The sequence below is a fragment of the Cnephaeus nilssonii genome (genome assembly GCF_951640355.1).
Source record: "Cnephaeus nilssonii genome assembly, chromosome: 21".
Taxonomy (NCBI): domain Eukaryota; kingdom Metazoa; phylum Chordata; class Mammalia; order Chiroptera; family Vespertilionidae; genus Cnephaeus; species Cnephaeus nilssonii.
The window spans coordinates 22,428,086-22,448,162 of record NC_137092.1 but is presented as its reverse complement, the minus strand read 5'-3'; the positions used below and the strand labels follow the sequence as shown (position 1 = coordinate 22,448,162).

General features: G+C 42.8%; 1 protein-coding gene across 4 annotated transcripts in view; it reads right to left on the bottom strand.

The window, feature by feature from the left end:
* Window positions 1-3,136: 3,136 nt before the first annotated feature.
* FAM20B (FAM20B glycosaminoglycan xylosylkinase) overlaps window positions 3,137-20,077 on the bottom strand; it is a 37,117-nt gene continuing 20,176 nt past the window's right edge. For 3 of the 4 annotated variants that reach the window (XM_079761029.1, XM_079761031.1, XM_079761030.1), the window contains 5 exons: window positions 14,739-14,848; window positions 11,887-12,058; window positions 11,484-11,675; window positions 9,503-9,562; window positions 3,146-6,919 (listed from right to left, as the gene is read on the bottom strand). In XM_079761029.1, the coding sequence (XP_079617155.1) occupies window positions 6,688-6,919; window positions 9,503-9,562; window positions 11,484-11,675; window positions 11,887-12,058; window positions 14,739-14,848 (766 nt within the window). In that variant the 3' untranslated portion in view covers window positions 3,146-6,687. Of the gene's footprint in view, window positions 6,920-9,502; window positions 9,563-11,483; window positions 11,676-11,886; window positions 12,059-14,738; window positions 14,849-20,077 lie in introns of all 4 variants that reach the window. The other variant, XM_079761032.1, reaches the window with a different exon arrangement.

Here is a 20,077-nt window from a genome sequence, read left to right as displayed (position 1 = left end):
TATTCCTTTCAGGCAGCTCTGGGGGCCCATTGAGGCCTACCGAATATGGGCACCCTCTGTGCCCTGCCGGTGTCAGATCAACTTTCTGCCAATCTGTTAGAGGAAACCGGAGCACCCACTCACCCAGAGGCAGAGGCTGGGTTGGCCGGCAGGTCAGCTGCGTGGAGAGGAGGCCCTGAGAGGGAGAAGGGGCCTGGCCCCTCCACGAAGGGGAACCTGGCAGCTGGTCACATCAGCACGAGCAAAAGGAAGCTGTGGGCTCCCATCTGGAGATGTGGGTTTTGGAAACTCCCAGAGTCATGGGGAAATCATAAGGTCTCATGTGCATGTAATCAGATCTCATTAAAAAGAAACACTGTATGACACTTTCGTGGCTATGTCTGCAATTTTTAAGCGCTTGTGACCATGAGCAGCTTCTGACACCACTGGCAAAAGACCTGAGGGCCTTCCTTTCCCCAGCCGCCTTCCCCGTAACACATGCATCCTGCCAGGCTGTCAGATTTCAGAAGAGCTTAAAGCATTTTTCTGTCACCTGACTTACTGAATTCACTGGCTTACAGCCACCTTGTCTTAAGAAACTGCTTAAATAGGGTCCATGGGACTTGGCTACTGTCATAGGCTCAATGGCTCTGAGGTTGGACTCTCCCGCCAGTACAGTGAATCCTAGCGCCATGTCTCACTAACGTCACAAGCAAATTGATTCACTTGTTCCTCCCAGTCTCTGCTCCTTCCTCAGCAGCTCACCAGATCTTCTTTCAGAAATCAGGCAAGTACCTTGGTTAGGATACGAGAGCCAGATTGTAGAGTACTGTTATCTAAATATATTGTACATCTTAGCCACTCAGACTGATGTCAAAATTGAACCCAAACCTTCCAGAGAACAGTGCCCAGTCCACAAGTCCACATTATGTCCAGTCCAGCTCCTGGAACCCTTCAGGGGACAGTGTGGGGCGTGCAGGAGGCAGCCAATCAATGATTCTCTCTCATCACTGATGTTTCTCTCTCTCCCCCTCTCTGTAATCAATAAAAACATTTTAAAAAATTAAAAAGAAACAATGAATCCAGTTTTTAGACAGCCTCTAGTTTCAATAAATTGCTAACATTGCCTATGGGTTGAACTCTAGGAGCAAATCTCATGGAGGATGGGGACATCTAAAGGCACATGTGAAAACTACAAGCAGCAAACCCTATTAGTGATATTCAAGTGTGGTCCAAGGACCACAAATCTACTCAAATTCTGCATTTTAACAGAGAAAATGGGCCCCCAGCAACTTCACTATCATCTGAGTAGGACAATTCCCCCACCCTTACTGAAGTCAGTCGGAAAACACCATTGGTCTTGAAAACAATCTTTGGGTAAAAATCAAATCTATCTCCAAATAAGCTTGGCATGCAAAATGCAAACCCTGAAAACATAAAATGAATGTTTTCACAGCTTGTCTATATGCCAGCGGCTCCTCTGTTTACCATCAATGCCACAGAGACATCACAGTGGGCTGTGTCCTCCCCAAAGACAGGCACAACTGGCCAAACCACAGGAAACCCTTGAAGGGACATTTCTGGTGACCCAGATACCAACAACAGAGCACAGGCCCAGGAGGCTCTACATTTCTGGAGACAGGGGTTCTACACACACCACATGTCAGGCCTGGGTAAATCCTTCTTCAGTGAGGGTCCTGTCTACCTCCCCCCCCCTCCACACACCCATGGTTCTCTCTTGGGTCTTATTTTCATTGTAATGAACTTACGTCATTCCTGAGGCATTTGGTACTTCACAAGCAGCTTTCTTCTGCTAGGATTACAGGCTCTTTGAAGAAAGGGAGTCATTACAATCTTGATGGCATCCATGGCTCAGAGCACAATGCCCAAATGTCTACTAAAGGAAGATCAAATACTTTACAAATCATGACTTACTACTGTTATTCCCTGGGATTTATACAGCAACCTACCTTACAAAACCCACCATGCAGGCAGTCAATGATTCCCTCTCAGAGTCATTGATGTTTCTATCTTTCTGTCCCTCTCCCTTCCTCTCTGAAATCAATAAAAATATGTATTTTTAAAAAATCCATCCTTGTTATACCAGTAATTATGACCATTCTTGTCTCTTACAAAATGAGGGCTGCTAAAACGTTCTTATAGGCAAACACACTGGGTAAAATTAGCCCATAACAGAAGCATGCCCTCCCTACTCCCAGCTGCCTTTTCAAGCTATACTCCCAGTCCTTCTGATATGCTTGAGAAGCGAACGAAGCCTGAAATCTTGCCTGGAAAAGGATTGATTTGGTGAGCCTGGAAGAACATGTCCCAGGCTTTAGCCTCCCATTGGTATTCAAGTACAAATGACAAAAACTGGCACAAACAAAATGCTGCAAATCAAGTAAAAAAAAGTCCTAAGAACTCTGCTCAGTTGTCTGGTTGAGACTTATGATACTCGATTTCCATTTCAAAAGTTAAAAATCTGGGCCTTTGCTGGTGTGTTCAGTGGTTAGAGCCCCAGCCTGTGCACCAAAAGGGTCTCAGGTTCAATTCCTGTTCAAGGGCATGTGCCTCTGTTGCAGGTTTGATCCCCGACCCCTGCTGGGGCACATGCAGGAGGCAACGAATTGATGTCTCTCACATTGATGTTTCTCTCTCTCTCTCCCTCTCTCTTTCCCTTCCACTCTCTCTGAAAATCAATGGGGAAATATCCTCAGGTGAGGATTAACAAAAAAAATTAAATTATAAAAAAAGTTAAAAATCTGAGTGTCCTAAGAATTATAATCAGGGCACCTGGTCCTCTTTTCCGTGCCTCTGCGGTACTGCCCTGACAAGTTCTTTAGGATTCATAATTTTTTCTCTCTAAAGAAGCTGCAAGAATTGACTTAACTACTAAATGCACAAAAAGCATCCAAGAAATATCCTTTGGAAAATTTTGGTCCAGTCACAACCTGGTCTGGGCCTTTTGAAGACTCCTAAGGAAGCTAAAGGTCTTATCCATCAGATCCTGTGAAAGTATAAGATGTAATCTTCTGTCCCCTACTAAAATAGATAGGAAAATGAAAAAGAAAACACTGGAAGTATCCTAAAATGGGGGAGAAAGAATAAGAGGAAAACATAATACATCAATACTTATTAAAATCTTTATTTTCTTTTTTCAGAATTGAAACCCATAGAACATATTAGAAATTTAGGTATACATCTGTCTTGTTTGGTGACTTACCCAGCACAACCTCTATTTGGGAGGAAATCCTTGGTAGATCAACAGAGAGTGGTGTTCTTACACTTCTCTTTTAAGCAAATAAATTAGCTTCCCACGAAGTTATTCCCAGTTCCCCCCATTCTGCATTTGTAACCCCTTAGTTCCTTAAAAACCTGTGGCAGCCCCTACCTTTCAACCTAGACTTGAGAAATTGGAGGAAGAAAAACTGGCTTTCCCTGTACAAAGAGGTTTCGTGAAGTCAGGTCTATCTGGCTCATACATGTGCCCAGTGGGGCTGGCTCACCAGAGTTGCTCAGTAGGCTTTTACTGAATGAATGATCTCTATGCACGTAGGGTCCACGCTCAGAGACTGAGAAGAGAACCTTTTACTAGCTTCAAGTTCTTCAGCAACATAAATCAGTGTTTCCCTGTGTCAAAATAAATACATTTTTTCTTGCTAGAATACATATATGACTATATACATACATATATCTTTACTCACGTTTCCTGAAGCTCAAGCTCCCAGGATATAAGTCAGCTAGCTCGCTGACAGATGCCGTGTTACCATTACTGAGGTGTGGTCACTTGTTGGTCAATCAAGAATACAATACAGGGACCACTGAGAAGGGAGGTTGAAGGAATATGGTGGATGGGAAGGGGAGGCCAAAGCCTTTTGTTTTGTTTTTGAGAAAAGATGGATTTCTTTGGAAGAACATTGAAAAATTGCCATGTATAGGATTAACCTTTCCCAAAATAATATGAAGTGGATTCACCCAAATTTTCCCATTTCATTCTTAAGTTTGACACATTAATTCTGAATGCAAATGCCTTACTAATATACTATTGAACAAATATGCTGAGCAAATCAGGTCCTGTCTATAATTTGTTTTGTACAGAAAATTACTTATGGCCAAACCCACAATATAGACTCATGTTAAAGAACAGTTTTAGAATGAAACCTCTCTCCTATTTCCCTACTCAGACTCTGGAATAAACATATTTAAGAAGTAGAAGGAGATAAAGAAAAAGCAGTCACTTCTGATTTTCCTAGCTTTATAATATTAAAATGTATTTACTCTACCTTTAGATGTCAGCTAGACACACTCTTCTTTGAGCTGACCAAAAACCCTTCCGATGACTTGTCTACTAGTGCTAGATTCTAATAAATAAACCATCAAGGGAACAGTGTTAGAAAACTTTTGAAAAGATATTTACCTGTTGTGTTTTTTTTTTCCAAATAAAATTTAGTGTTTGTGAATTTCAGGGCTATGTTTATGGTTGATTTTCTCTAAGGTTCACCCAAACATACTTTTCTTGCTTAATCCAATCCTGACTTCGACTATAAATTTATATTCTCAGTGTCATATAGCCAGCACAATTCTAACTTTAACCACTACAGATCTGAACATCTTTTAAGAGCATGAATTTTTAAACAGCAGGGAAAGAGAAGGAAATTATTCATTTTCAGCAATGTTATAAAAAGGGATGAGACAGTTTCAAAGCAGCCGAGTCTTCTGCTTCGACATTATGAATCAAGTTCGCAGTCTGTGAACAGCTCTTATGCACTCCAGTGTGGCGCACTGAAGGGACCATGTGCTGAAAGACACTAATCAATTTCGTTCAGCGAACATTTACCCAGGAGAGTGGGGCTGACATCCTTCCCTACCTCATTCCCGCTGGCTCGCTGATCCTGCGGGTACACACTCTCCAAGGTATCCTCCCGCTCAACTGTGGATTTCTGGGCATGTACACAGTCAATGGCCTTACAACTGGAATCAATACCGCCTTTTGTCAACAGTATTTTAGTGTTTTGTGCTAATACTGTCTTCTAAAATTCAAAACCTGTTTAAATAACTCAGCCCATTCTCGTGGACATCTCAAAATGTATATACAAAGTACAAAAGTATCCTAATTTCATGCTCTTTTAAAGTCGTCACAGGATACTTGGTTATCTTTCAATGCGAGGACACTGGGGCATAAATTCTAAACTGCTTTTGAAAGGGTGGTTGCTTACAACTGGTCTCTAATGGCTGGCATTAAATGTGTTCAACCACACTGTTAACTATTAGTCTCTGCTTGACAGAAGCACAGAAGTGGAACAGCACCCAGACAACACGTGGGACAGCACACAGCGCGGAGGACACACTGAGCGGGCACACCAGGCCTGCCGCCCTCTGGCCCTATATTTTACTGCAGCTGCTTCCATGGCACAACCTCTCTGCCAGAACCCAGAGCTCAGCCTGTGTTTTAGCAACCTGAAATCTGAGAATGCTAACAAGAGACAGAACACGGGTTAGAAACTCCGAACAAGATTAAATGACGAAATTAGGTTTTGACGTAACTCAAAATCTTAAGGCTCTTCCTGGTACACCCTCCTTAGTCTTAAGGCTCAGAAGGCTTAAATCTTTGTTTCCAGTCATCCACATGGCTCAAATCATAAGTCAGCCCAGCCAGCAGCAGGATGTACACGTTCATCTGCCAGAGTGAGCTGGCTCTTCTCACAAGAAAGGCACAATCAGGGTTGCCAATCTCTGGGAATAGCAGCTTCCAAGGCCTTAAAGGCCGAGATGGAAATTCATCTCAGAAGAGAAACCAGGATGGCAGAGGTCACAAGTAACCTAACTGTTATTCAAGGTATTTTTTGTTTGCTTTATTAATCTGGAAAGGATTTGTCTCCTTTGGGCAAAATATAAGTCTCATAAGAGATTCATGCTTGGGTTGTAACAATAAATCCTTCAGAGACAATTTTTTGGTTAATTAAAACACAACTGTGAGAACGCAAACTTACTCAGGTACAAGTCACATTAGCTTTTACACACCTTAAGAACTTAAATAAAACCCAGGGGAACCTGCTTTTGCTAATCCAGTCATCTCCCCGATTCTGGTCACCTTCTCTCTCCCTTCTTCCCTCCTCTAAGAATCATCAAAAGTGCTACTGCCTAATCGCTGAAAAGCCCAAACATCTTTCCTGCTTTTGTTCTCCCTCTAAAACATACCCCCCTCCAACAGAGCCTGTTCCTTTGGCTCCACAAAATGTCAGGTTTTACTTGCTGCCACTCCTCAGGAGGCAGTAAAATTCTCAATTTGACTAGTCCTGGTAAAAAAGGACCCAAGAGATTGCAAAGTGTTCTCAGAAAATCCACAGGAATGGTGAAAGGACTGTAAGAATGAACTCCAAATACCCACTCCAGAACCAATCCCAGCATGAACCTATCCAAACGTCACACCTGTTGTCCTTTGCATGAGAACTGAGACTGACCAGCTGCGATGCCCACTAGAATGGGCAAGGGCCGAGGACATCAGGTAACTCAGCAGAACATCCGTGTTCTGAACTAACGTCCTCACTTCAGTCTCTAGGATGGAAAACACCAATGAAATCCAAGGCCACTCTGTCCTGTCACCAGAACTTACTGCGGCCATTTCCAATCCATCCCATACCATTTGGAATTGATTGTGCTGTTTCTCTATCTTTGTAAAAAGAAGTCTCAGTTATTCTGTGCTGCAAATTACAAGTGAGAGAGAGGCATCCTGTCTTCCACCAGCACAGTGTCCATCCCAAACTGGTCCGTGCACTGCTTCACAGTGGCCAGGACACTCAGGAGCCGCTGGTCCACGGCGTCCAGGTGCGGGTCGGACAGCACTGGGGAGATGGGGTCATGGGCCATGGCAGATTTTAAGGCAGACTTCAGCACACCATTCTTTAGGTAATTCAGTCTGTTCCAAGTAGAAACCCGAATGCTGGAAGAAAAAGGTTTCGGATGGGTTACATAAAACCTCTCACTAGTAAATGGAGTTTAAAGCCTGCTTGGCAAACAAAAGTAAAGAAATTATTATGTAAAATACCTCAGCTAAAAAAATCAGTATAAGTCACATTATCACATTTTGATATTTTTTCTCAAAACATCAAAATGTGATAATGTGGTAATTGAGAGGTAATATAAAGATTTATACATCTTCACTGCAGTGCTATTTATAAAAAGGAAAATGTGAACCAAACTGAATGTCCAACAATTGGTAAATAATTAAATAAATTATGGCTCATCCATTCAAGTTAAATACCATGCAGACGTTAACAGGAGTAAAGAAAATGTCCATGATATTGAGTATATGGGAGTAAAGAAGCTGTTTTACTTCAAATCTATGGGGAAAGAAAATGTGTATTTGTATACACAGACACACACACAAAAACAAACACGCGATTAGAAAGAAGTCACTATAGTGTGAACAGAAATTATCCTTACATCTTAATGGGTAATTTTATTTCCTTCCTTTTACATTTTTGAATTTTAAAAAATTTCTACCATTAATATTATAAATGAAAAGTTTACTATAAGGATACCAGTTTTCCTTATTTCACCAAGTAAAGAGGATCTTTTATCTCAGAAGAAAAGTACTGATCTGCCTGTGGGTACTATGAGAATTACTAGGTATGCAGAAAAATTGGACTCTGCAAGAGGCAGCCTGTTCGGTAACTACTTAAAAAACAAAGGATATCAAACTTTGGCTAAAGCATGGAAGGGATGAACAAGCAAAGAAACAATGTGGTTTTGTATTTTTAAATACACTACTAATGCCCCGAGCATCTGAGCTTCCTGTGTGTGATTAAGGTATCACTTGATACAGTCTGCTATAATGGACAGATTTCCTTTAAGCATCTCTCTCTCCTAAGCTTTCTCAGCAGAGGGCGCTCGAGGAACAATGCAGAAGAAAGGGGTTCTCCAGCTGCTACTGGCTGCTGCACAGTGGGTCAGTCATGTGTGGGCGAGGTCATCATATGGAGATCTGCCCCGGCCACATTCCCAGAACGGGCAGGCCCTTGGTGATCTTGCAGCTTCAGCCTGGCCTGGCGAAAACCATCCTGAGGCCCGGCTGATACGGAAACCATTGTGCCAAACGCCACCTGCCCACTCTGGCACCCTGCAGACCCCAAAATATGCCTTGCTCGCAGCCTAGAGGGCTTCTACCTAGTCATCCGTCCCTCTGTATTTCACGATGCCAGTTGTTGATTGCCTGTACCTTGCCTGCACTCTAGAGAGCTGCTTCCTGCTCACCCAGCGCCTGCAAACTCATGGACTTCTCTGCCGTCCAGTGGGCTGAACGACAAAGGGGGTCCCCTTCAAAGCTTGTCCTTGTTTGGGTGCTCTCCCTCAGCCCTCGGTTTTTTCATAGTCACTCCTGCGTCAGCGTTAATAATTCTTTACACTAAACTTTCCCATTTAACCCACTATGTTTTTTCCATCTCCTGACAGGACCAGACTGATAACACTAAGTATTAATATAAAAACATATTCCTTGAAAGATACAGTTTTTGCTTGGCTGTATCATTACTTTCCAATATTAATTAAGATAATTAAGGGTTGCCTGGATAAGCTTTCTGCAGAATATTTCTGTGATTAAAAAAAGGCAAGCCCAGCCATGGTGGCTCAGTGGTTGAGCGTCGACCTATGAACCAAGGAAGTCATGGTTCGATTCCTGGTCAGGGCACATGCCAGGTTGTGGGCTCGATCCTTAGTGTGGGGCGTGCAGGAGGCAGCTGATCAATGATTCTCTTTCATCATTGATGTTTCTATCTCTCTCTCCCTCTCCCTTCCTCTCTGAAATAAAAATATATATTTAAAACATAAAAGGAAAAAAAAGATAAATAAAAGTACATTTAAGAAAGAAAGAAAAGAGAAGGTGAGCTGCCAGGAGGAGCAGTCTCACATGGTCCCAGGGACCCGGGGATTTGACCAGTGGGAAGTGGTGCTGCTGAAATTGCATCTCTATGGGGATTCCAGCTGATTCTCAGTGCTCACTTTAAAATTTTACCACAATCAGGAGCTTCTTAGAGCCAGTTTTTAATTTTATTTTCTTGATTTACCTTTTCTTTTTTCTATAGCATAGACTTAAAAAAAATAGCATCAGTTACTAAATACGTATGGGAAATGTTACTTTTGGTTTATACAATTTCAAATTGAGATATGCGATCTACAGGATGTTTGTGGTGGTGAGAGGACTTGAAACCATAAGATAAACACAATACAGCAACCAGGGACCCAGACTGTACTAGAATTTTTGGGGGGAGGGACTATATTCTGATATTAAAACAAACATGGATGTATATTACTAAATAGAATGAAGACTTTTATTCATACAAAAATCAAAATGAATTCTAAGTTTTGGGTCACCAGCCTCCACTTTTCCTTTATCCTCCTTATCAGGCCCTTAAGGGGTTCTAGGTTAGAAAAGCATGAAAAGCACTGCTCAGGTATTAGAAAGTTTTAAGGCCAAGAACACTGCTGTACTGTTATCTGAACCTGGCATTTGATGTGTGTAACTTACATGCAACACTGATAGAGAGGGGCAAGAATGCTTCTCTCATCCAGCGAGGGGTTCCCAAAGCTGAAAATGAAATGAAATCTCGGTGAATTAGGTAGAAGCACCAGTTCCCTTCTTAGCATCAAAGCAAGAGCAAATTCTATAAGAAACCTAAATGTGATCCTAAATAATGTCATGCTCCCACAGCTCAAGTCACTTAAAAATAAACAGGGCATGACCAATTAGACACAGATTCCTAACAGCTTGTGCTGCAGCATCGAACAACAAATATACGCATTTACCAGAACCCTCTCTCCTGACAAAATACAGCAAGGTGCTGAGGCACAACCATGGTACCACAGACCAGAGCGGGAAGCTGAAGACCTCTAAGCCTGGACAAGTTTTAAGCGCGGGTGGAGAAATACAGGCTATTCATGCCAGGTTCCCCCCAACAAGCAGATGGTCATTACTTGTAAAAACAAGTTTTGCTGTTCTCCTCCAAAATTACCAACCAGAAAAGGTTTGGATTATCCTATTTCCTGCAAGTATATGAACAGATTCAGAATGGAAAAACTACTCGCAGAGGCTGAGAAAACAGTTAGTTCAAAGCAGATGTAAAAATGATCTGAGCAGTAATTCAGAGTAAGAAAAGGAGAACTGGTGCTCTCCTTCCCAGGAGCACGCCCTCCCATGCCTTTCCCTGAACTCCATCACTTGTTTCCTAAGCCCATTTCTTCTAGGAATTACTTTTTCTACCTCTGCATTTTATCCAATAAATGTTCTCTTGCAATTTGGGACTTGCTCTGAATTCTTTCCTGGCCAGAACTCAAGTACACAGATTGTTAGATTAAAAAAAAAGAGAGAGCGAGAGAAGGAGAACTGATTCTAGAAAAACTGTTACCCTCCTCCTCTTCCTGGAAGCTCCTCATAATAACCAAAGGGTCTGGTAACCCAAAGCACAATGCAGGCCCTCAAATAATAAATGGCAAAGGCAACTATTTCAAAGTATATTTCCGTAGTTCACGTGATCTTTAAAAAAAGGATCATTTTTACAAGGATAAAAAATTTTCCGGAATGTATGTAGCACTGACTACTGCCTGCTCTGCTGGCAAGGGGTGGGGTGGGAGGGTGGGGAAGAGGGCGGTGTTTGCCGGCCTCTCACTTTCTACAGCTGTCATCACCTTTCACAGAGCACGAGGTGCCTGTGCTCAGTGTAAGATGCTGGCATCATTAGCAAATGCTGCCCAAGTATTCTTTGCTGAGGACCCATGTCTCAGCTTACTCTCAGCAACCAATGTTAACAGTAGTGACCTGGACAATTCTGGGCTCCAAAGAAGTATTCTATTCAGCAAACAAAAGTATTCTATTAAGTATAACAAAAGTGAGGTACTGAACTGGGCACCATGGAGAATGCAGAGTGTAAATTGAAAATACAATGTGTTCTTCAAAAAGTCCAGACTTAAAAAAATAAGGACAATCATTGATTCAAAAATAGTAAAATAATCTTATTGAAGATAAAAGTAAGTTGTCTTTATATATAATCACTAAGAAACTCCTCTTCCTCTCATGATAGCGAAAAGTCTGGGCAAACACTTCTACAAAAATAGCAAAGCAGCCTATCAAAAAAATTAATCTTTTAAACGGCATGAACCTTTGGGTAAAATAAGTTGAACAGTAATCAAATTTCATGTTCTATTATGTATTTCTCAAGATTCTAAATATCATAGTCAAGAAAGAAATGTGAGTGGTGGCAAATCAAAGGCCTTGGTTTCCAGTTGTCTGTGAACAAATCACAGTCTTTGACTCCTGGGAAAAAACCACTCTTCCATTTTTAAAGTTCTCAGATCCCTGAGGGTGGAAGGAGTGCAAACCTGAACAAGACAGAAGAATGGGATCGCCAACAGAGAAGACCCCAAGCGGAAAGATGCCTTCTGTCAGGTGTGCTCTGGAGTTTTCCAGGATAGCCTAGAAACCGCCATCTGACAAGGTAGTCCTGTGGTCCTACCTTTTGGCATTATCGAGAAGGATGAGCATACTGGCACCCTCATCATCTTGAAAACTTTCATAGTGATGACGGTCAGCATTGCCAATCAGGTAATCAAAGACAGCCGTGTCAATGATATCCAAGAGACGCGGGCCGGAGTCATAAGGGGATGTTTTCTTCACTGCGTCACAGTAGCTCTCATCGTACTCCCACCTGGAGGCAAGCAGCAGCACCAGGGTTATTGACTGAGAGCCGACATTGTCCCTGCATTGTCTCAACACAGAGAAGGTGAAGTCTCTGCCTAGCAGGATTGCCCCTGACCCTCCACCATTCTCTTTAGTCTTGGACAGAACCCCTGGCTGCATATGAGCGGCACTGGGCCAGGCACAGGAGAGGACCCGTAGTGACTCACAGGAGCATTTACCTGGCCAGTTTGCCCTCTCGGTAAGTCCTGCCCCAGGGGTGTCGGTGTTTCTGCAGAGGCCACACATCTGGAAGCCAGAGGGTAACAGATCCCTCCATCGTGTCTCCATCAGCACAAGCTGGCTCTGTTTCTCGGCAGTAGTAACACTTCCCATAGAAACAAGTATTATTTCCTAAAGGAGAGAAAGGAACCAAACACACTTAAGGGGGGGAAAAAAAAGATTCCAAATTCTCCCTAAACAATGGAGAAGAGAGCAGGTAGGTAAGCAGATACTGTGAAAACCAAGATCCTGAACTTACATTTAAAACAGTATAGGTAATCAAAGCACACAGTATAAAAAAAAGTCAAAAGGTACCAAAGGATATATAGGAAAAAGTAAGTCTCCCTTTCTCCATGTCCCTCCTACCCAATCCCTCTCCAGGAGCCCACTACTGCCACAGTGTCTTTCTGAACTCACTAAGGAAAGGAAAAGGGAAAGGGAAAGGGAAAGGGAAAGGGAAAGGGAAAGGGAAGGAAAGGAAAGGAATGCCCTCTTCTGTTTTGCCAGAGCACTCGGAGGAGGGAGATGGCATGCACAGGGTGGGTGGGGAGCGTATACAGTGTGGATACCCTGGACCAGGGGAGGATTTACACGTCCCGGGATGCACAGAGCAGACAGGTGAGATTTCATGACGCTACTCAGAATGGTGCACAGTTTAAAACTTATAAACTGTTTATTTCTGGAATGTTCCATTTAATATGTCCACCAATTCTTCACATTCTAGAGTATCAAATGCATTACTTCTGACTTACTGCATATGAATTCACTCCAAGAGCCCCCAGTGCTTAAGGAGAAAGTCTCGACTTGTAGGTTGGTGCACAGTGCCCTCTGGTGACACTGTCCTGACCACCTGCCTTGCTCAGTCTCCAACCCCACACAGAACCTTAACTTCAGCTAAATCACAGTCTCCTGAGCTGTCATGCTCTTCTCAACACCCTGTGTGTTCTGTCTTCCACCCGGGAACTGGATGGGAACAAAATCACAGTTTTATTTTCATTAACTTCTATTTGAAACTTAGCATTTCCTTCAATTATTATGGTAGGGAGAAAACTATACAAGTATTGCCATTATCTGTGACTTTTTCACTAGAAGAAATCACAGTTTTCATATCATAGTAGCACTGTTGTTGCAAATACTACAAGTTATCATTTGTAGTCTCAAATTACAGTAGTTACTAGATCTGCTAGGTCTTGTTATTTAATGTGTTAAATAACAAGGCACAAGTGACTATCACAAATTTGCTATTTGTAATTTTTAAAATTTATAAATACCTCAACATTATTGGTTTCATTTGTAAGTCTATGCATCTATTTATTTATTTTAAAAAACATTATTGTGGGAAAGGATCCATAAGCTTCTCTAGACTGCCAACGGAGTCGTTAGCACAAAAAAGGTTAGGAATCCAAACCTAGGATGTTCCTTCCCACTGTATCCTCCTGTGGGATTGCTACTGTCCCTTTGAGACTTGGTTGCAATAACACCTCCACTGAGTAACATCACCCTGGCCCTGACTTCCAGGCCCCTTCCCCTCCACGGCCCTCTGCACATGACTGGCTTTCCCATTAGACAAAGCTCCTTGAAGGCAGGAAGGTATCATTCATTTTTTTACATTCAGCATCTAGCACAGAGTCTGCCACACAGAAGTTAAACAAAATGTTGAATGAATGAATGAATGAATATTAAAGAACATAAGCAAATTAAATATTTTAGAGTTTTAAAATCTGAGCCTGAATCCTGGATAACAATGAGTAGCTTTGTGACTTTGGAAAAGTCATTTTACTTTTCAGCCTCTTTCTCAAGTATGACATGCGGCTAAACCTCCCCAACTTACCGCGCTTTTTGTTGAGGATCAAATACAGTAACTGTGTAAAAGTGCTTAAAATTGAACAAGCACAAGTGCTTAGAAAATATAAGAAACAAATCAGTGACACTGTCTGCTTTTTGTTATTTGTAAGAACAGCATAGCTCTAGCCTTATAAGTTTAAACTCTGCATGATGAATCTCTCACAAGTCTTTTAAATATTCAGTTTCACCTCATTTTAAATGCAAACCCATTCACTCTAGCAAAGCAAGGCGAAGTTCATCTTGCAATGACTGTTTCAAGTCATAATGTGAAGCACTGTGTCATTGAAAATGTCTCCATGAAGGGGCTGGGACAAGAGACCACAGCATCTCTGAACTGTCCCAATTCTCACTGTGGCCACAAGAACAGGAGTGAGAATTTTAGCTCAGATCCTGTACCTCAGAGTGAGGTACCACCAGAGAGCAGGGCCCAGAGGGACTGTAGCCAGTTCCATGCACATGAGTTACAGGCTACCCCTTGCAGAGTAGAAGGCAGTGGTGATCTTCCAGGCCCAAATGCAATCCTATAAGGGAATTTCTGACGTTCTCACAAAGTTGCCTTAAGAATTCCTCAATTCTAAGGAGACAGATCCCAAGAAAGTACATGTATATGAAAAAAACTACCCAGCCAACAATATATAGACAATAACAGTTTTAGGCCAAAAATTGAGTTTGTGGTCTAGCTAAGAACAAGCAGAAGGAAATAAAGTTATTGGCTACTTACATTATCAGTAAATGATCTCACTTCCTACTTCACAGACACAACAAAGTACACATTAGCGAAAACTTTGTTTCCTGCCATCTACCTTTAGATCCATTTCCCCCAGTAATCCAAGAGCAAGTTGCCTGGCTTGCTTCTGTATTCCCTTCAGTTCTTCAATTCCTGCAAGTCACGAACCAGCTTGCTCAATGACGCCCCACTTAACTTAATAACTATTCCACCATCTCAAAGTTCTTTATATCTTCTTACCTACAGTTAGGAAGGTGCTCAAGAGCTGCTCCGTGGCCACAGGCTTGATCTCTGTCCGAAGATTAACAAATCTGCCAACCACCAAGGGGGCTCGGCGAAAACCCAGAATCCTGGTTTGGAGGGTTGAAGAACAGAAGAGAAAAATCTTTGGGGATACAATTTAAACAGCAGTCTTAAAAATTATGGTTAATTATGTTAGATATATACAGGAATTGTTGACAGGTATAAATATTTTTTAGAGGTGCATATATTTTTGAGTTTAATATCAAGATGTATGTAACTGATTTTAATATACACTTCAGAAAAAATGATAAGGCAAATCTGGAAAAATGTAAACTATTGTTTATTCCAGGGAGTGGATATATGAGTTCATTATACTATTCTACTTTTGTTAGAAAAATTTTCATAATAAAAAAATTTAAATCAATTTTAATAAAGGTAAAAAAAAAAAACACCACAATAAAAAACAACCTGGGTCTAAATCCATACTTGGTTTCCAAGCTTTGGATAAAACAGCACACTGACAGAAAATGATACGGCTTAATCTAAAAGGTTAAACCCACAGGACAAATTAAATACAGATTTTTTTTCTAACCGTCTAAAAGTAGAATTTTATGGTTGAGCACAATAATTCTTTCTTTAAATGAAATTTCCTAAAAAAAAAATACACATTCACTGAAGAAATGTTGGAGGGACAGGATCTGGAACACAAAGACAATTTATAATGAAGAAAATAAAGATCACCCATAATTCCAAAATCCAGAAATAACTGACATTTTGGGATATGAGCATTTTTTCTTTACAAGTATATATAAACACATACTCACTCTTGTGTATATATACACACAATATGCAGTTTTGTGTCCTGTTTTTCACTGATCATTATAGCATGAGCCTTTTCCCATGTTATTACAAAGCCTTTAAAAATGGCTGTGTTGGCCGAAACCGGTTTGGCTCAGTGGATAGAGCATCGGCCTGCAGACTCAAGGGTCCCAGGTTCGATTCCGGTCAAGGGCATGTACCTTGGTTGCGGGCGCATCCCCAGTAGGGGGTGTGCAAGAGGCAGCTGATCGATGTTTCTAACTCTCTATCCCTCTCTCTCTCTGTAAAAAAATCAATAAAATATATATATTTTTAAAAATGGCTGTGTAGTACAGTGGTTACCAGAGAGAAGGGGGTAGGGGGAGGAAGAAATGTGTCAAAGGGGGTCAACTGTATGGTGATGAAAAGAGGCCTGACTTCAGATGGTGAGCACACAATGCAATGTACAGATGATGTATTACAGAACTACACACTTGACAAGTATTACACACTTGACAAGTATCTTAACAAATATCACCCCCAAATTTTAAAAATAAAAATTTTTCAATGGCTCTGCAATAAAAGTCCATTGTTCAGGGCTTCTGACTTTGTCCTAAACTGAATCTTAGAAAAGCCACAAAAGCAGAGATTAACAAATTTGTCAAAATAACATAAAAACAGACAGAACCTCCTGAGGCTAGAGAAAGTGGTAAAATCCTAATGAAACGAAGAAACAGCACCCCAGAGCAAAAACGTGTGAGGAGCCATGGATTGGAGAAAAAGTGGGAAATGTTTTCTCTCAATGGCCATTATCAGGCCAAAGAACAGCAGCCAGCTTAGTGCCGAGGAGACAAGTCACAGAGGTGGCAGTTAACAGAAGGGGCCGGGTGACTGGCCAGAGAATAGTTTTCAGATTTTGAGGTAGGAAAGGACCTCCCAAAGCACAAGTCATAAATGGAAACATTATCATATTTAATTAACATCAAAAGTAATGATTACTGTACAAAGACTACTCTAAATTAAGGGGGTGATGTGCTGTGAAAAGATAAGAAAATACTAAATTTTGCCAATAATTGGGGAATTACAAAATAAAATACCACTTTACATATGTTAGATGAACAAAAACTGATATGTTGGATAATATAAAGTACTAGTGACCCGGTGCACGAAATTCGTGCACATTAAAAGGGGATTAATTAGAGGAAATAATTTAATATTGCTATTTGCCCTTTCTCTATAATAGAAGTGTCAGAGATGAAAGAAAATTAGTAAAACGTATATGAAAACCTTCCTCCTGTCAGAGTCTGGGGCTCACCACGGGACCCAGAGTCAAGTCCCCGCCTACCAACATGCACCTCAAAATCGCGTGAGACCCAGACTCGGCCGCCCCCCCCCCCCCATTGGGCTAGATCCAGACCCGGCCAGTCCCACCCTTGTCAAGCCCTGCCAGGCAGGGGGTGTAGCCTCAGGTCCCCTGGCCTGGTGCCAGCGTGGCCTGAGGTCCCCCAGCCCAGACCAGGGCGGGGGTCGTGCCTTGAGGTCCTCCGTCAAGCCCTGCCGGGTGGGGGACACGGCCTGAGATCCCCTGTCAAGCCCCGCTGGGTGGGGGGCATGGCCTGAGGTCCCCTGTCAAGCCCCGCCAGGCAGGGGGGCGCAGCCTCAGGTCCCCTGGCCCGGCACCGGGAGGGGGGCGCAGCCTCAGGTCCCCCGTCAAGCCCCACCAGCAGGGGGGCATAGCCTGAGGCCCCCCGTCAAGCCCCGCTGGGCAGGGGCGCAGCCTGAGGTCCCCCGACCCAGCTCTGGGGGTGCACCTTGAGGTCCCCCGTCAAGCCCCGCTGGGTGGGGGGCACAGCCTGAGGTCCCCTGTCAAGCCCAGCCAGGCAGGGGGGCGCAGCCTCAGGTCCCCTGGCCCAGTGCTGGGGAGGGGGACGCGGCCTGAGGTCCCCTGTCAAGCCCCGCTGGGCAGGGGGTGCATCCTGGGGTTCCCCGGCCTGGCGCTGGGGTGGGGGGAGCAGCCTGAGGTCACCTAGCCCAGCACCAGGACGGGAAGTGCACCTTGAGGTCCCCTGTCAAGCCCTGCTGGGTGGGAGGCGCAGCCTGAGATCCCCTGTCAAGTCCCATGGGGGCGGGGAGGGGGGCGTAGCCTCAGGTCCCTGATTGCTCGTTAAGGCTCCTTAAGGGAACTTGGCCTCAGCTGTGGGTGCATCCATTTTGTGAGAGTGATGGTCAATTAGCATATTCCTTTTTATTAAATAGGATTGGTATGGATGTGAGAAAATGACCTTCACGCACTGCTGGTGTACATCAATAGGGACACAGGGAGGGGTTTGGGGATGAAGAAAATTGGGAAACAAATGACGTATTGGAAAGACTAATTCTAGTGTACCATCAAGTGATGAGTAGGACTTACCCAACTCTTTCCCATTAGTTCTTAAAAGAAGCAGTGAAAATTCATGGGATTGTGAACAAAACATTTTAACCTTTTCCATGGCATTAGATGTTTCTTAGATTGCTACCAGCTACAGCTAAGATTGTGGTATATGTATCTTTGAATTTCTAATTATTTCTCCATGGTCCTTCCTAGAAATACCTTAGATAATATTCATACCCTTTGATGCAAGTAAGTTGTTTTTTTAAATATATTTTATTGATTTTTTACAGAGAGGAAGGGAGGGATAGAGAGTTAGAAACATCGATGAGAGAGAAACATCGGTCAGCTGCCTCCTGCACACCCCCTACTGGGGATGTGCCCGCAACCAAGGTACATGCCCTTGACTGGAATCGAACCTGGGACCTTTCAGTCCGCAGGCCGACGCTCTATCCACTGAGCCAAACCAGTTTCGGCGCAAGTAAGTTTTTTGACACATAAGGCCAGAGTTCTTGATTGAACCAATTACTGCCAGAGGCAGCATCTGAATCTCAATGAATTCCTGCCAATGAAGTCTGTGTTTTTTTAATTTCTGCCATTTTCAGCAGGAGAAAATAGCATCTCATTGTTTCAACTGGACTTTTTGTATTACTGTTAAGAATGAGCCCCCAACCCTATATTCATTAGCAATCAGTAATTTCTATTCCATCAACTGTGTCCTTAGACGATTTTCTACTAGAATTTGAGTATATGTATAGATTTGTATAAATATTTATATATTAAGGCTATTAATGCTTAGATTACATTAGATTCAAGTATTTCCTCCTGGTTTGTTCGCATTTAAATTTTGTTTGATGTTTCTTGACATGTGAGTTAATTCTTTAATTTAGTTCAGTCTACTGAGCTTTTTCTTTGTCATTTTTTAAGACTATCAACTCTTATTCTTAGAAAATCCTTCCTAATCCAAAAAAAGACAAAAATTTACCTTCATTTTCTTCCAATTTCCTTACAGCTACATTTAAAAAACATTGTGGCCCTAACCGGTTTGGCTCAGTGGATAGAGCATCGGCCTGTGGACTGAAAGGTCCCAGTTTCGATTCCGGTCAAGGGCATGTACCTTGGTTGTGGGCACATCCCCAGTAGGAGATGTGCAGGAGGCAGCTGATTGGTGTTTCTCTCTCATCAATGTTTCTAACTCTCTATCCTTCTCCCTTCCTCTCTCTAAAAAAAATCAATAAAATATATATTAAAAAAATTTTTTTTAAAACATTGTGAATATTTCTTTACAAATCTGTCCACGTGCCTGATGAATGAGCTGATCAGAAGAGCAACTGGGATACTAGACAGTTCATTCACAAGGTTCCTGCTGAAAAAAATGTTAATTTCCCTAGCTAACTTATACATATAGAATTCATGTCTATTATTTTTCCTTTGGAATTATTAGGGTTATTGAAGCTGTGCATATCCTACCTAATAAAAGAGTAATATGCAAATTGACTGTACCTTTGCTACACCCACAAAGCCACGCCCACCAGCCAATCAGAGCGAGTGTGCAAATAAACCCAACCAAGATGGCTACAGCCACAGAGAGCAAGGTTTTCCAGGCAACAGAGGAAGCCAAGCTTTCCGCCTGCCTTTGCCGGCCTAAGCCTCCACTCAAGCTACAAAGTTTCAATTATAGAAGGTAAACAAATCCAAACAGAAATGACGGCAGCCATGGAGCTGGAGAGAGCAGGCCAGGGTTGCTCCCAGCAATAGAGGAAGCCAAGCTTTCCACCTGCCCTGGCCGGCCTAGGCCTCCACTCCAGGCTACAAAGTTTCAATTATAGAAGGTGAATTAACCCCAACAGAAATGGCTGCCTGCCATGGAGCGAGCAGGAGGCTTGGCTCCGCTCCAGGCTACAAAGTTTCAATTGTAGAAGGTAAATAAATTCCAGATACCAGGGCCTCCGCTTGGGTTGCCAGGGGGCATGGCTGGCCTGCAAACCACCACAGGCCCCTCGCTCAGGCCGCCCCACGCCCCAAGGGAACCCCCCATCCTGATCCAGGACACCCTTCAGGGCAAACCAGCTGGCCCCCACCCCTGCACCAGGCCTCTATCCTATTTAATAAAAGAGTAATATGCAGATTGACCATCACTCGAACACACAATATGGCTGCCCCCATGTGG